The sequence below is a fragment of the Drosophila ficusphila genome, unplaced genomic scaffold (genome assembly GCF_018152265.1).
Source record: "Drosophila ficusphila isolate 14025-0441.05 unplaced genomic scaffold, ASM1815226v1 contig_198, whole genome shotgun sequence".
Taxonomy (NCBI): Eukaryota; Metazoa; Arthropoda; class Insecta; order Diptera; family Drosophilidae; genus Drosophila; species Drosophila ficusphila.
The window spans coordinates 6,026,560-6,042,083 of record NW_025064092.1 but is presented as its reverse complement, the minus strand read 5'-3'; the positions used below and the strand labels follow the sequence as shown (position 1 = coordinate 6,042,083).

Below are 15,524 nucleotides of genomic sequence, written 5' to 3'. Positions count from 1 at the left end.
TCACATATTTTAAGATTAACATTTTAGGTAATTTACCTCACAACTCGCATATTACTCTCATAATAATAAATTAAAAAAAAAAAAGCTAGGGCTCCATCACTGATCGGCGGCGTCATCGGCGGACCGCAATCGCAGTCGCGGCGCAGTCGCAGCGCAGCCGGCGTCGAGGGGCTCCCATTCTGGGGGTCCGCCGTCCGCTCAGTTTGCTTCGAGCGGCGGAACGTGAAAGTCGGAGAGTCGGAGGGACAACGCTGCGTATGAAAATCGCGATACGATCTGGGAACATTTGAAAAGCGCAGGCGTGCAACGGTTTTTTCCTGGCTTTTGTCTTATATTTTTTTTCGAGTGTGGTGGCTGAGTGGAAATCAAACGCATTTCGTGCATAATTTGTGGAATTTTACACATTGTAAAATCAATTTTATTGTGCAAATTGATTTTGTTGTTTTTTTTTTGTTGTTTCGGCTTCGTTGCTGTGCGGCAACGGATGAAAAAATGCAGCCACATTAAGCGGGCAAACAGTTACCAAAAAACAAAAAAAAAACAAAACACAAACATCATCTAAAGAGTCAACAGCAATTACAAGGCAGTAAATCGGAGGAAGAGGTGAGCAAATATTTCTATCCATTTGTTGTTCTTTCTTTCGGTTTTAACATTTTCTGTTTTTTGTTTTTTGTTTCTTGATTTTTGTGTTTTTGATTTCTGTTTTCGTTGCTTGATTTTGGGTTTATTTTATTTTGCTGATTTTTTTGGCATTGCATTTGAAAGGCAACGAAAACTTAAGTTGGCTTTGATGCAGAGAAAACAATTTGCATTTCCCTTAGATTTATAAAAGAATATTAAAGGACTTGATTAAATAATTAATAATATATATTTCATTTACAATAGCAAAAGTATAAGCAAGCCAATTACTACCCGCTTAAGTTTACTTCTCACTTTTGTATCAATAAATTCGGAAATGGGGAATCTATGGTGTCTTCATAAATATTCCTATACACTTATTACACTGACACGCTGTAAACCATTTTTAATTGGTTCTGTTCAAGCGAAATTGAATTGGAACTCTGCGAGTGATCGTATAGAATAAAGCATCCTCTGTTTCTCGCAGTGTGCCTATCCCAGCTGGCACACACACACACACACCAACACACTCACACCTAGGCATAACCTCATTAAAGTTGTCGCTGTTGTTGTCCTCATTTATCCGGACTCGAAGAGCTGGAGTTCGGAGTCGCGGACTCAAAAACTCTGAGCCGTCTTCGATTATTGAGCCGTTTGACTTTTTCCCAACTTCCAACGAACCTGTTGGCCCCACTGGCAAAACGAAGAAAAGACACGACAAAAAAAAAGAATCACTACAGAAAATATATACAAAACTGGGGGAAAAAAGTATAAAAAGTATAAAAAACGAAAACATGCTCTGGTCAGCCTCTAGAAATATGCGAGTGTGTCTGTCTTTGAGCTCTTTTCTCTTCTCGAATGCTCGGTGTTTTTTTTTCCTTTTTTTTTTTTTCAAATTTTATTTGCGCCTTATACACTGTGCTACGCTCGGCACTCAACGCTCGTAAAGCCCATAAAGTGCAGTTCAAATCGCGGCTGTCGTCCATATACTTGACCTATCCGAACCGGGCTTCTGGGGGGGATAATGGTCTATAATCCACAGCCAAGTTGGCCGGATTGGCCGAGTTTGCCGAGTTGATTTCTGGGCTGGGCAGTTGCACTTGGCCTCAAATCGCTTGATTTTCCTAGAAAAGCTCTAATTTGTTCTGACGGAATTGATCGATTTTATGGAAATGTACGAGTATATAGTGTGCATGGATAACATTCTCTTAACTCTTGATTGATATATTTATTGGCAATCTGTAAAACAGTTTATATGTTTGCAATTTGCACAAAGCATAGATTTATGTTTTCACCATTCTTCACTTTATTTTTCCCGAACATTTTTAACTTAAAAACAGTCTAGTAACTCTTAACCTATTCAAATCACAAACACTTAACTTTTAATGGGTAGTTTTTGGTCTATTAAAACCGGGTTTTTTCACCGTGCACTTGGCTTTGGGCCGAGAGCAATTTTCGTTTGGATTTGGCCCCTCCTCGAGCCCCCTTAAAAATGATTATTATTGCTCTGCCGCATCATTATCGCCGCGCTTGAAATCTAATTTCTGCCTCGGCCACAATTTGCCACACGATTTTGTTTTGTTTTATTTCATTTTCTTTGTTGCGGGTCCGAAAGGAATTGAAAGTGCGCGCGCATGCGCAATTAAGGCCAAGTGCGCGCAAAAAATAAATCCACAAAAAAAAGTCATCTGGCAGGAAAACAAAAACCCATAAAAGAAAAAAGAAACAGTTGAGCGCGGGGGAAAAAGGAAAAATAAGAGTCAACTCTGATTGTCGGCGGAGGCTGAAGGCTAAAGAGCAGAAATTCACTTTTAACTTGTTATTTCTTATTATTTTTTTTGTTTTTTTTTTTTGTGCTGCTCACAGAAGAACCCAGAAGAGAGTTCCAAAAGCCAGTTGGTGAAAATCCAGCACATACAGGTTATAAAGATTTATGATCACTTTTGATACAACCGTCCGTTCGTTCGGCCTTCCAATGTAGGTGAAGCTCAAGTGAAAGAAGATAACGTGGCTTAGAGCCGCCGGATGAGTTGGCCGGGCTGAGTGACTGGGCCGCGAATATAGCCAAAGAGCCATATTGCCATATTGCCACATTGCAATGTCCACTTAGATCCAGGTCATCGTAGCCGTCAAGAAAAGTGCGATTTCTTCGAGGAAATCAATTGGAATCAGGCTCAATAATTTGCAAACTAACTGCTACAACTACGTTAATTAAAAATGTGTTCATAAATATAAATATATTACATTCAACACTTCCACCGATTGACAATGATTGATTTGTTAATTTGATTTTGGGAATGGGGTCAAAACTATTGGTTTAACAACAAATTGATTACACTCTTTTATTTGTCTTTATTTTCGCAACCTTTACGATTTGTATTTATGAGCATAATAATAATTATGCTTGTTTACTTATTGTGTGGGGGATATTATTTGATAAACCTAACCTTTTCCAATGAAATGTTACACACCCAAACTCAAAAATGATATTCCCCTGCCTTTTTATTACAAGTACAATCTTTTTTTTATCGACTTGCACATAAACAGAGATATATCTTTTGATCTAAGCGATTGAATCGTGTTGCAATCATTATGCATTCAAACAAATAGTTTCTACTTTGTATGCAAACGCAAGTCAATAGATCACATTAATGATTTCTTAATTGGCAGTTAACGCGAAATGGTTATAAAGAGAACAAGTACAATCGTATTATAATTAATCAGAACTTGATTCACTTGTAGCTTAAGTAAGCAATTTGTTTTAATTACCCTTTAAATTAATTGGGTTAACTTTAAAGTAGGTACTTCAAACCACAATGCGTGGAATATTGTTAATGCAGTTGACATTTAATAAGGCGTTGTAATCTTAGTAACCTTTACTTCATTGACAAGTTATAACAATTAACTAGCTACAATTTACGATCAATAAATGATACTTTGATAAACCATAAGATACTTAGTCTTCTATTGTACAATACAATCCAACATATAAAGGTTCAGCAATTAATTTAGTTGGTTTTTACACTTTAAAGTCATCTTGCATTATCAGGTTTTCAATTAATTCGTCTATGTAAATCGCATTTCTTTTACCCATTGCACATTCATTAAGTTGTTTGTTCACCTTCTTATCACATTGCATTTAATTACTCACTTCGCTTACAGATTTTCTCACCATTCATTTGCTATTCATTCGTGTTTTTTGCATTTCCCCTCTTCAAAAAGTTGTACATTTATTTTTCTGCCAGCTATCTTGAAAGCGGGAAAGGCAACAAAAAAAAAAAAAAAGAAAAAAAGAAATAACAATTACCAAGCGAGGTAACTCATTAATAACTTGCATGGCAAAAGGTATTTTTAATTTTGTTGTTCAGCATTTTTTGTTACGGTTAATGTTGGAATAACTATTCATGAGACTTAAACGGGTTACTGCGGCTGCTGCTGCTGCTCTGCTCGTTGCTTTCTACACAGCAAATGGAAATTAAAACAAATACACCCACAGCCAAAGCCAAAGCCAAATCCAAAGCCAAGACCATCCATCCATCCATCCAACCAACCAACCATCCATCCAAACAAAAAAAAAAACAACACCCAAACAAAAACTTGGGCTCTTTCAAGTGCTTCAATGGCCCGTGAATGCGGGCTGCCAAAAATCAAAAGTTAAATCTACAAAATCGAACATCGAATATAACAAAAAGTAAAGCGAAGAATGGTTATTTGGAGCTCTCTCTATATATAGAAAAAGAGCCAGCTTTGTAGGCCCAATTGACCTTAAATTATTGCCCTGGCGTTGGCGTAATGTTTCAAAATTCTCGTAAATTCGAGTCAAATATTTTGGCCCAACATATTTGGCTTTTGACCACATTTGGCCAATGGCCAATGGCCAGCAGGCAACAGGCACCAGCCACCGAAACATGCAAATCGGGTTTTTATGATATCGCTCGTAGTTTTTCTTTGTTTTATTTTTTGTTTTCGGTCAATTAACCTGCGATATCCGGCCAGAAAGCGACTTGAACAATTACAAATGCAGAGCAGCTCCAGCTCCAGCTCCAAGTGGATGTGCCACATGCCACATGCCGCATGCGAGCTTTCACTGATCCAACCAGGCAGCCAGGCAGCCAAGCAGCCAAGCACAACTGGCCAGTTCGGATCGGACTCTGATCCTAGCTCCGTGATCTCACAGTTTAAGTCCACAAAAAAGTAAGAAACGTGGGCGAACTTTCCCACGTCCACACATTGCAGAGGAGCAGCACTGAGCGAAAAGGGGGTGCATAAGCTAGTTGGAAATATATGTGCAACAGAAGAATAATTCTTCAAGTTTACAAAAGATTAAAGATCAGTTTCAATAAATTGTACTCTAATTCCTACTACATTATGAAATGAAATTGGAAATCGATAGTACAAAGTACTTAGAGAAAACTAAAGAGTTAAACACCTTTTATAAAATGTAAATATTCAGTTAAAGTGAAACCCCGAAAAGGGTTTTCTGCTGCTCATCGAAGCTCCGTCACGCTTCGTTTTGTTGATCTGGCAAAAAACAAAGTACATACTACACACAAATTTCACAAATATCAATAGATGTGTGGCAGTGGCAGAAGCAGCGTAGCCCCAACATGTTGCTGCTGGGCGCACATAAGCAAAAGCAGCAACATCAGCAACATCAGCAACACCACAAAAACACAACGGCAACATCAGCAAAAAATAAAAACTGGCAGCAACAACTTCCCTTGGGGCGAAATCTCATAGCGAATTCGATGTGGATGTGGATGTGGATATGGATGTGGATGGGAATGGAACTTGAGACCCGAAAAGGGTGGAATGACTGCTGCCAGGCCACAGAGCCTCGCCAAAAAGTTCTCAGCTCAGAATCTTGACTGCACCTTTCACTTGTAGCGGAAATGCACAGAGAGAAATTTAAGGGGCTTCTTAGGTTGGGTTATAGATTCTTTAAGTGTGAAAGATAAAATATTTGTGGGGTTTTTTGTACATACGTTTAGATAGATTATATAGTTTTTGTATAAGATATTTTGTATATCATGCTCTTATAAATATGTATTATATTTATTAGAATTATTATTTTACAATCTGTTTATTATGGTACATTAATAAATACTTTCTAAATACATATTTGTAGTTACTTAAACTGATGTTACTTATTCGAGGAAATTTTCTACTTAATCAAATCCTGTTGATATATTTTTAAAAAGGTAATCTTCAGATAAGAACTGTTTCCCTTAGTGTATTCGTTGGTGGGATTGTTTAGCGGGGGATTGGCCACGTAAACCGAGTGTTTAGGCTTCATAAATAGCGGGGGCGTGGCGGAGGGGGAAAGGGGGAAAGGGGGGGAAACTGGAGGGGTAAACAAAGCTTAGAACCATGTTTTCCAACTAAAAAAAAGTCAAACGAACCGGGAAGAGTTGTACAATGTATTTACGTGATCCGAGCTGCGTTTGCTTTTTGTCCGAAATTTCCTGCTCATAAGCACGGCTCAAGGTCATTGGGTACAGTTTATAGGTTTTTTTAGGCCACACCCGTGTCCACACAACACAAAAGCTTTTATTTTAAATACGGAGTTAGGTGGAGGATTTTCAATTTCAATTTTGATTGCGGGCCTCCCCTTTCGCCCTTCGCCTTTCCCAATTCCAGTTTTATTTTTTATTTGTGTAAGCCGCATATGCAAACCAATTCATCTATAGTCGCATCTATATTGTAATCGTAATCGTCATCGTCGTCACAGCCAAATGCATCGCTGCCCGCTGACCTTTTGCAATAATCGAAAGTGAGCGATGCCGAAAGAAAACCGAAAATTTCCCAATCGAAAAGCTCAAAAATCGAAATGAGCCAAAACCTGAAATGCATATCGGTCTCACTTGGATTGCGTCTAAATGAAAAACTCCACTAAATAATAGCCGCCTGGAAAAAAGATGATGATGGAAGAAAAGAAAAGTTTGGCTTTCGTCACGCTTATACAATTTTTTCGGTTTGTTTATTTATTTTCGGTTTCGTATCTTCGTCTTTGGGCTGCGCGACTGCGCAATGTTGTTAAAACCAAAAACCAAAAAGCAAAAGCAAAGCCATTCGCTTCGATTCCGTTTCCAGCGTCGATTGCAATTATCTCGCTCGGCTCTTGTCTAAATGAATTCAATTAAAAATTCACAATCGACAATAAATAACCCCGGCTCGGCGGCATTTTCACTAAGCGATACTTCGGCGCACTTTGAGATACCCGAGCGAATGCAAAAAGCCAGCAACGGCAACGGCAACAGAATGGCAGGAACAAAAAATGCCAAGCGAAAAGTAAACAAAACAAAGCGCAAACACAAATCGCGGTGCACAGTGGGCCTGAAAATGCCGGAAACTCTGCAGGTGACTTATACGTTCTACGGCAAGTGCATTTTCATAGCGATTGGCAGTTGTAACTTTGTAAATAATAATCAATACAAACATAATGGCAACTATTCACACAAAATAAATAAGTGTTCAAAGTTAACATGATCAAAAATCTTAACCGTATTTTTTTTTGCTGATTATTATTTTATATTTTTTCTAAATTTATAATTATATATTGTGGAATCATTTTAAAACCCTCTTCAATGAAATTATTTATCAGAACTTCAATAAGATTCTTAGATGCTATTTTGATAACTGAAGTGCTTTGCCTTATTTTCGTGGCAACATATTTTCCTGGAAAATCTTCCCTTCAAAAGGTGACCCAAAAATCGTAACCCCCCAGTTGGTAAACAAAATCGATTGCGATGCCGGCCAATGACACTATTTCAGCCACTCGAAACACTATCTTATCGCCGGTGCACTCGGGCTGGCTTTAACTGCGACCACTGTGCCCCCGATGCGAGGCACTATACTATAGTATATATATGAACCGAAGGTAGTTAGCACTCAGTATGCATAAAACTGCGAACTGGCGAGCGTGGGAAAAAGCATTGGCTAATCTCGAACCCCGCCAGCCGGCCAAGTTTGACCAGTTCGTGGTTTTGGTTTCGGTTTCGGATTTGCGAATTGCAAATTGCGATTTGGGATGACGACTTCCCCTTGCAACGCACATTACTCATACGCCGCGTGGCATTCTCTGCAAGGGTCAAGATACTCGGCTTTTTATTTTTTCTCATTCTTTTTTTGTTTTGGGTTTTGTTTTTTTTTTGTGGCGAAGAATATCGATGCGGATCTGTTGTTATGATCTGGCCTGCCTTTAAAGACTTTCATTCATAGAAACTTTCAAAAAGGCGAAGACAATAAAAAACGGAAAAAACACGAAAAAAAAAACTAAAACATCGAAGTGACCATCAAGAACTGGCCGCGAAAAACGGGTTTCGGACTTTCGGCTCTTGGGTTTTTGGCCATAATTTTGCGTTATTTTTGTATTTCGTACTTCTCCGCACCCTGGCAGAATACAATTCTGCAGATACATTTCGCAGGCGATCTAACAGTTGGCTGCTAATGTGATTTGTGAATGTTTTCGACGTGTGTTTCGCAAGGCGAAGTAAATAAATTACATTGGCAGTTTAACGACGTCGTCTTGCCGTTGGAAATTGTCGCCGATTGGCGGCTTTTGTTTGAGTCTAAGATTTCCCGTCCCGGTTGCAGCAGGGCCCAAAGCCACCTCCCCTCCCCTTCCCCCACCACTCTTGGCCGCAAATTGCTGGCCATTTAACAGGCCAATAGATACAAAGCCGGGCCACACAATGGTCACACAGAGTTACAGAGCCGCAGTGCTACGCAGATACAGCAGGGGGTACAAAAATAGTTCAGAAAGTGTGCTACTCAAAATGGGATATTTTATAAGATCAAATTAGTTATCTAAAAAAAAAAAAAACAAATAAAAAATATACATAAAATATTATAATATGATATATAAATATAATTATATATAAATTGTCTTTGCATTATAACGCTTCTTTTATCATTGTAATAAATTACACCATATTTAAACAAACAGTAAATATTATGGAACAACTTACCAGAATCCAATTTAAAACATCAAATATGCACTCCTATTTTTGTGAGCACAATTGCACTGGGGATACGTGGTCATATTGGATACACAACCTGCTGCCGATGAGCTTCAATGGTTCGCGATCGCTTGATTGACAGTTAGCTAACCGTTGCGACTTAATACAAGTGTTTAACAGTTAGTCGGCGTGGAAATAGTGAGAGATACTTGCCGCCAAGGAAATGCCATCGTATACCTACCGTGGGCCATGGGAAACCCAAGAAGTTTATAATGCGGAGAGGCGGGGGAGGGGGAGGGGGGTTATTGGAGGGGGGTATACAAACAGCCATTATCTGGCGATATCTGGAGCAACAATGTAACCAGTTGCCACACTGATAAAACAACGATTGACAATGGCAATACTTCACGATTCCGGGAAGCAGGAAACACGTAATGAATGAGAGTAGTTTAATGGCTCCATTGCGGTCCGATTCTGTATGGACTCGACTTCGTTTGCCTTGCCAAGTGATAGTTGACTTGAAGAGTTATTAAAAGCAGTTATTCGATGGATGAAATCTGGCCTATGAATATTAAAGAGGCAAATTGCTAAAGGAAATCCTTTTACAAGAATGGTAATCAATCAACTAAAGTTAAATTAAACATTGGAAAGAGTTAAGTTTCAAAGCTTTTGAAGCATTTAAAAATATTTTAATAAACAATTCTGCCTTGCTTTCTGTAATTTATACTAGTTTTTTAAGATGTCATTTACATAACTTCCAAAAAAAGAAACCTAAATTGCTTGTGACCCTTAACTTCGCCTGTAACTCATTTTAAACAAATTGCGTGTGTTTGCGAAACGTTTTGGCCATTTCGAAATTTAGCAAAGTACAACGCACAGACCTTTGGCCCTCACCTGAAAAAGTGTGAACCAACCTGGCTGTAACTCACTGTCCGTCTTGCCAAGAAGTCGTACTTCAGTTGGCGAAAATGAACCCCTGCCATAAATAAAGAGATGTTTCCCAAAGGAGACACATTTCGTTGACCTTAACCTTAACCCCAATTGCGGGTTTTACCATATTGATTGGTGGCCCAAAGAGGGGAAGGGGAAATCTGGGGGGCAGGGGGTGTTGAATTTCAGGCCAAAAACCAGTTGCCGCAGAACCTTACAAGTGGCTCGCGATCTTGGCCCGAACGAGTTGGCCGGACAGATGGAAATTGTTGTAAAAATATGGGTCGTGCGACAAGAAATGAGAAAGTGCCAGCGAGCCAGCGACGCAGACCGTTAGAATCGACTTTATGAATGCAAGTCTCTTGGGCTTGGCCAACCGATCGAAGAGCCACTAATGGCAGCGGGTTTTTTTAAAGGGGGTTTCTCCCCATCGCCACACCTCCCCCCTTTCCCCCATCACCATTCCCATCTCCTTGGCCATTGGAGACCACCAAAAAAGCACTCGAACCGCTAGCGAGTAGCGTGCGAAAATGGAACGATGCCAGAAAATAGCCGCAGAGAATGTTGCTCGCTGCTCTGGGGAAAGATGGAGAAAAAGCCGGAGAAAGAACGAGAAATTCTCAAAAAGGAACCAGGGAAAAGCTACAAATAAATAGAAACAAATGTAGCAAAAATGTGGGATAAGTTCTGGTGTAAAGAATTATCTGGCTTCCTTAAAAAAGGATTGGTTGGCTTTTCTGTTACTGAGAAAATCTACATAAATACTTGAAATATCAAAGGATTTTAATATCAAAAGGTTTTAAGGACTTTTAAATCAAAAAATAATATATTTTCTGAATCATTAGCGAAATACTGCAAGCGGGGATCTATTTGGTCAGCATCATTAGCTGATAAATTGAGCACCATAAATGTATTCAACCGCCTCCTTCGCTTTTGTCTTATTAATTTGCTTGCATGTTCGAAACTGTCAATGAGACAAGGTCGACATTCGGTTAAGGAAACGACTGCCAATGTGAGATTTGGAAGATAAATAGGAGAGACTTTGTGGATGAAAGGTAGCCTAGACAAGTGGAGCCCCCGATTCGAGCGTGAAATATAAATTAATTATTGGGTTCATTAAAAAGTAATTGATTTGAATATACAATTTGTAGGTGTGATTAAGTCTGAGAAACTGCTTCTGGCAAACAAGCCAGAAAATATTGTTTAATGGCGAATAATAAAGAACATTTTTCTGAGATTTCAATGATTATTAAATGCAAAAGTGTAATTCTCTGCTTTGAAATTTCGTTTGCCCTTTAAAATACATACATTAAAATAGATTACTTGAAGCAATATACTTATTATAAATAATAAAATAAATCAATCGGAAATCAAATCAATATTGTATGGCTATTGTAGACTTTGAACTCCCTAATAATATAATATATATTTCATCTCAGATAAATATCTTAATGACTTACTTTCTAGAAGTTGTACTCACTCAGATAAATCCTCTTTTCCAGTGATCTCCTCGGGATCAGGATGTCGGCTGCCACGCACATGGCGCTGCCTGCCCACGCGGTCGTCCCGCCGCCGGGAACTCCACCGGTGCTGGGGGGCAGCGGGTGCTCCAATCTCAGCCTGCCGACTGCGGGCAAGCGGGGCCACAAGCGTAGCGTTTCGCTGGAGAACAATGCACCGCTGGCGCTAAGGAGCACGCCCAGCTTGGGCCAATCCTCGCTGGGATCGCCGCTGCTGCAATTTGGCCAGGCGCAGGCGCAGGCACAGGGACACGGACAGGGCTTCCACACGGGCACCCTGAAGTCGCGGCAGGAGCAGCGGCGCCTTAGCCAGAAGTTCGGCAGTCACAGCAACCTCGATGACGAGGGCGTCGGTGTGGGCATGGCCGTGGGCCTCCAGATGCGCAGCAAGTTCCAGAACATCCGGCAAATGTTCGAGCTGAGTCGCAGTTGCGTCGGCGGCGGAGGAGGCGGAGGCGGAGGAGGAGGTGCATCCGAGGAGGAGGCGATGCAATCTCTGCCAGCAACGTTGCCACAGCAGCAGCAGCAGTCGCAGCAGTTGCAGCAGCAGAGGCGGACCACGCCCATCACCGGCGGAAGTCGCCAACAACAACAACAAATGGGCGAGGCGGAACAGGTGGGGCAAACATTAAGCAAACACGATATGAAATAATGATCGATTGCAATCATTACATTTCATTTTGAGTCATATAACACAATTTGAACATATTAAGACAAAAAAAAAAATTGAAAATGTATTGTTTAGAATTTAGAATTAGTTGCTTGGTTTATTTATTAGTAAACAGGTTAATTTGACTTTCCAGACCAGCGGCAACTTTCTGCGGCCGATCGCCTTTAAGCCAATTCCGTTTGAGCCGGACTATCGCATCGCCTGTCAGCAGCAACAGCAACATCAGCAGCAATTGCAATTGCAGCAGCAGCAGCAACAGTTGCAGCTGCAGCAACACCAGCACCAGCAGCAGCAGCAACTACAACAGCAACAGCAACAGCAACAACAGCAGCAGCATAATGCTCTGCAGCTGGCGGCGGAGGGCGGGCAGTCGGGGGGCGGGGCCGAGCGGTACGGCTACGGATCGACCCCATCGCTTGCCCCACTGCCAACCGCAGTCGCTCAGAAATTTGGCAGTGAGTAGCAGTTAACATTCCGCTCAATCTAGATTAAGAACTCACTTGACATTGGGGCATTTCTCAGCAATTAATAATAAATTATCTCAGAAGTGGACGAGATATGGTTGCGGTTTCTATTTTTTTAAGTCTGCTGTTGTATTTTAAGCAATTACAATTTAGTCTACAAACAATAAATTCAACAAAGGTTTTTAGTTAAAGTAAAGTTTATAAAATATTAATACCAAAGCTAAAGCATTCATTTACTTACAACTTCAATCAATGTTATTTCAAATAAATTTATTAACACATTACTCTTTAGTTCAAAAACAATAAATTGAAAAAAGGTTTTTGGTTAAAGTATATAAAAAAAACACTTCAATCATTGTTTATTTTATATAAATTCTTTTTTATATTTATTATTTTATTATATTTAATCAAAGGCACTACAGATCTGCGTCATTTGGCCGCTCGGCGTCGCAATCCTCGCTTACTGCAGCGTTCCAGCAATGAGGATGCCCTGACCCTTGACCTTTTGAGCGCAGGAAGTCACGACAGACCTGATGGAGCTAGCAGGTTAGGCCCATTACTTATTATAACTATAACATTTAAATACTTTCAAGGTTCAAGCTTATACAGAAAATGCTTAGAAATTCTTTAAATTAAAATGCCTTGAAATTAGTGATTTATTCTATATTTGCTCTGCAGCAAAAGCAGTGGCACAATGGTGGGCAGCAGCGACCTGACGCCCTCGCCCTCGGATTCTGGGATCTCGGAACTGGAGGCGGCGCTCAAGGATCGCGACTCGGAGCTCTCGTACCTGCGACAGGCCATGGAGCACAATGAGAAAGTAATTTTCCAAGTTCAAAAGGTTAAGCTGGCATTCGCCCGCCCACTCGTCCGTTTTAAATGCCTCCCCTAATCTCATTTTATATTTATGTATTAAAATTCGATCAGGACAAGGAGGTCTACTGGGAGCACGAGACGCAGCGACTGCGCCTTTTCTACGAGGGGCAGCAGCGGGAGTGCCAGCTGAAGCTGCGCAAGATGGAACAGCTCCTCGGACTGCAGCAGTTCCAGCTGAAGCAGCACAAGCTCCGCCAGTCGGAGCAGGTCAACCGGCTGCAGCAGCAACTGGATCTGGCCAGGGACTCGAGCCAGGGATTGCAGCAGCAGGTGGACGCACTGCGTCACCAGCTGGAGGACAGCGAGTGGCGCGTCTGCGAGCGCAACGGGGAGATAGCTTTACTCAAGACGCAGCTCAAGGAGGCGCATGTGAGTTCCAAAATTGAGTTACATATCAAAAATATTAGACAAAATTAAAACTTGCAACTTTTTTGGGTCATTTTTTCACTTTTTTTGGGGATATCAACACGACAAAACAAATTTTTTTGAGTTGAATGTATTTTTCACCAATAAACCTTTCACTTTGTTGCAGCTGGAAATCAACATGAAAGATCATGCGATTGTCAGCCTGAAGCACAGTAGCAACAGCAACAGGAGCAGCAGAAACAGCAACAGCAACAGCAACAGTAACAGCAGCAACACCTGCGACACAACCACAAGCCAAAGTCAACCAAAGCAGCAGGCGAAGGAGGAACAGCAGCAGCAACTGCAACATCAACAGCAGCAATATCAACAGCAGCAACAGCAACAGCAGCAACAGCAACAGCAACAACAGCAACAACAGCAACAACAGCAGCAACAGCAACAACTTAATCATCAGCAACATCAGCATCCAATTCAGCCGGACCAGCAGCAACTGCAAAAGATAATTACGCTTAAGGATCAGGTGATCGGAGCTCTGACCAGCGAGTTGGCCAAGTTGCGCAAGGAGCTCTCCGACCTGGCCATTGCCCATGAATATGGCGAAGAGCCCTGTGGCCGATACACTCGATTGAAGCAGCAGCTGGACAACCTGAACGAGATTTGCCAGAAGACACGAAAGTACACCACCACTTCATCGACAGCAGCAACAGCAGCTCCGGCGGCAGCAGCAGCATCAGTAGCAACCACATGTCCTCAGGAGCTGCCCAAGTCGGATGTCCTAGTGCAGCGATTGCAATTGGATCAGGGACAGGCTCCGCAGCAAACACTGGACACTTTGATCGAGGAGTCCACCACGTATGCGGAGGATATAGCCAAGCTGCGGCAGAAACTCGACGATTTTCGTCTGAATCTCGAGCTGGAGAAGCGTCAGTGGTGCGCGGAGAAGGACAAGGTCCTCGGCTACCAGAAGCAGCTGCAGGCCCACTATATCCACATGTACCAGAAGCTGCGCTGCCTGGACTCCAGCCAGGGATCAGCGATGGCCGCGGGAGCAGCCACTGGCCAACTGGAGGCCACCAACGGCAACTGAAAGATGTTGAATGGGAAAATGGACATGCAGGCAATGGTGCTATCGCCGTTGGGGCTTTAAACTAAAAAAACTAAGATCACTCACAACTAAAACAATGTTTAAAGCAAAGATGAGATTTTGCTGATATTTAAAAAAATTATTTAGAGAGGTTTTTAACTCAAAACATTATAATTTTGGTTATTTTCTGATTAGCAAAGTTCACTAGTCCTTGCATGCCTTTCGAAAAATCTTTTTAAAATGTTTCACTTTAGTGTTAAAACTCACCTACTGGTCACGCACTATTTTTTATATTTACTAGTACCAATTATCCTTCAAGTTAAACTTATGGTACCACAAACTTTTTCCTTCTCGACCAGTGAACAAAGGAACTTATTCTCCCCATCGGCGATATATAATACACGATTTTCGATATTACTAGAGTTGATATACACAAAACTCTCTTGAATATTTTTAATTTTTTGTTTTTAATATTTTACAAATATATATATGTATACTTTTAATTTATTAAATGTAATTACAAACGAGAAAAAAAAACATTTGTGATTTCGCATGTTGAATATAATAATATATATTGATTATGCATGTCGTTCCATTATGTATATGCAATAAAAAATAATAATAATGTAATAACAAAAGTGTGTTTTTATTGATGGAAACTGTTAATCCAGCACTTAAGTTTATGTGCAGCATCGATAATAAATGGTAAATGACTGAACTGGGCGCTAAGTGTAACGTATAATTGGTAGTTAAAAAAATAAAAAAAAATTAATTTTATGATTGCTTTACTCGTAGATTACATCGTATGCTTAATGCAAAATCGTGATCCTGGGATCAGCAGCTTGTCAGGATAACTAACTTTGTAACACTAAAGTAGGTCGATCTGCTTGATACAAAAACGAAAAGTAAACATATCTTTTTAAACGAATCATACTTTGAAATCATAGGCTTAATGTTAGTCTTTTGGTTGTCTGTAGAGTAAAATGGTTAATAAATTAAAATTGGTTTTATTGTACAAAACTAAAGGGAGAAAGA

General features: G+C 40.6%; 1 protein-coding gene across 2 annotated transcripts; it reads left to right on the top strand.

Annotated features, from left to right (window-relative positions):
* Positions 1–219: 219 nt before the first annotated feature.
* On the top strand, positions 220–15,119 carry LOC108088628 (GATA zinc finger domain-containing protein 10). Of its 2 annotated transcripts, none has more exons than XM_017186544.2 (7): positions 220–603; positions 11,012–11,645; positions 11,833–12,154; positions 12,577–12,709; positions 12,842–12,983; positions 13,091–13,408; positions 13,572–15,119. In XM_017186544.2, exons 2-7 carry the CDS (start codon positions 11,031–11,033, stop codon positions 14,490–14,492), a joined length of 2,451 nt encoding a protein of 816 aa, XP_017042033.1. In that variant the 5' UTR covers positions 220–603; positions 11,012–11,030; the 3' UTR covers positions 14,493–15,119. The 2 variants fall into 2 exon arrangements, with proteins under 2 accessions (XP_017042033.1, XP_017042032.1); XM_017186543.2 differs by having other exon boundaries at positions 12,842–13,004.
* The last annotated feature ends 405 nt before the right edge of the window (positions 15,120–15,524 follow it).

What these genes read in the sequence shown, in the direction of transcription:
- LOC108088628 (XM_017186543.2), top strand. Translation starts at nt 11,031, where the DNA reads ATGTCGGCTGCCACGCACATGGCGCTGCCTGCCCACGCGGTCGTCCCG. An exon ending in AGTCGCTCAGAAATTTGGCA is followed by an intron (nt 12,155 to 12,576) that starts GTGAGTAGCAGT and finishes ATTTAATCAAAG; the next exon opens with GCACTACAGATCTGCGTCAT. An exon ending in CGCAGCTCAAGGAGGCGCAT is followed by an intron (nt 13,409 to 13,571) that starts GTGAGTTCCAAA and finishes ACTTTGTTGCAG; the next exon opens with CTGGAAATCAACATGAAAGA.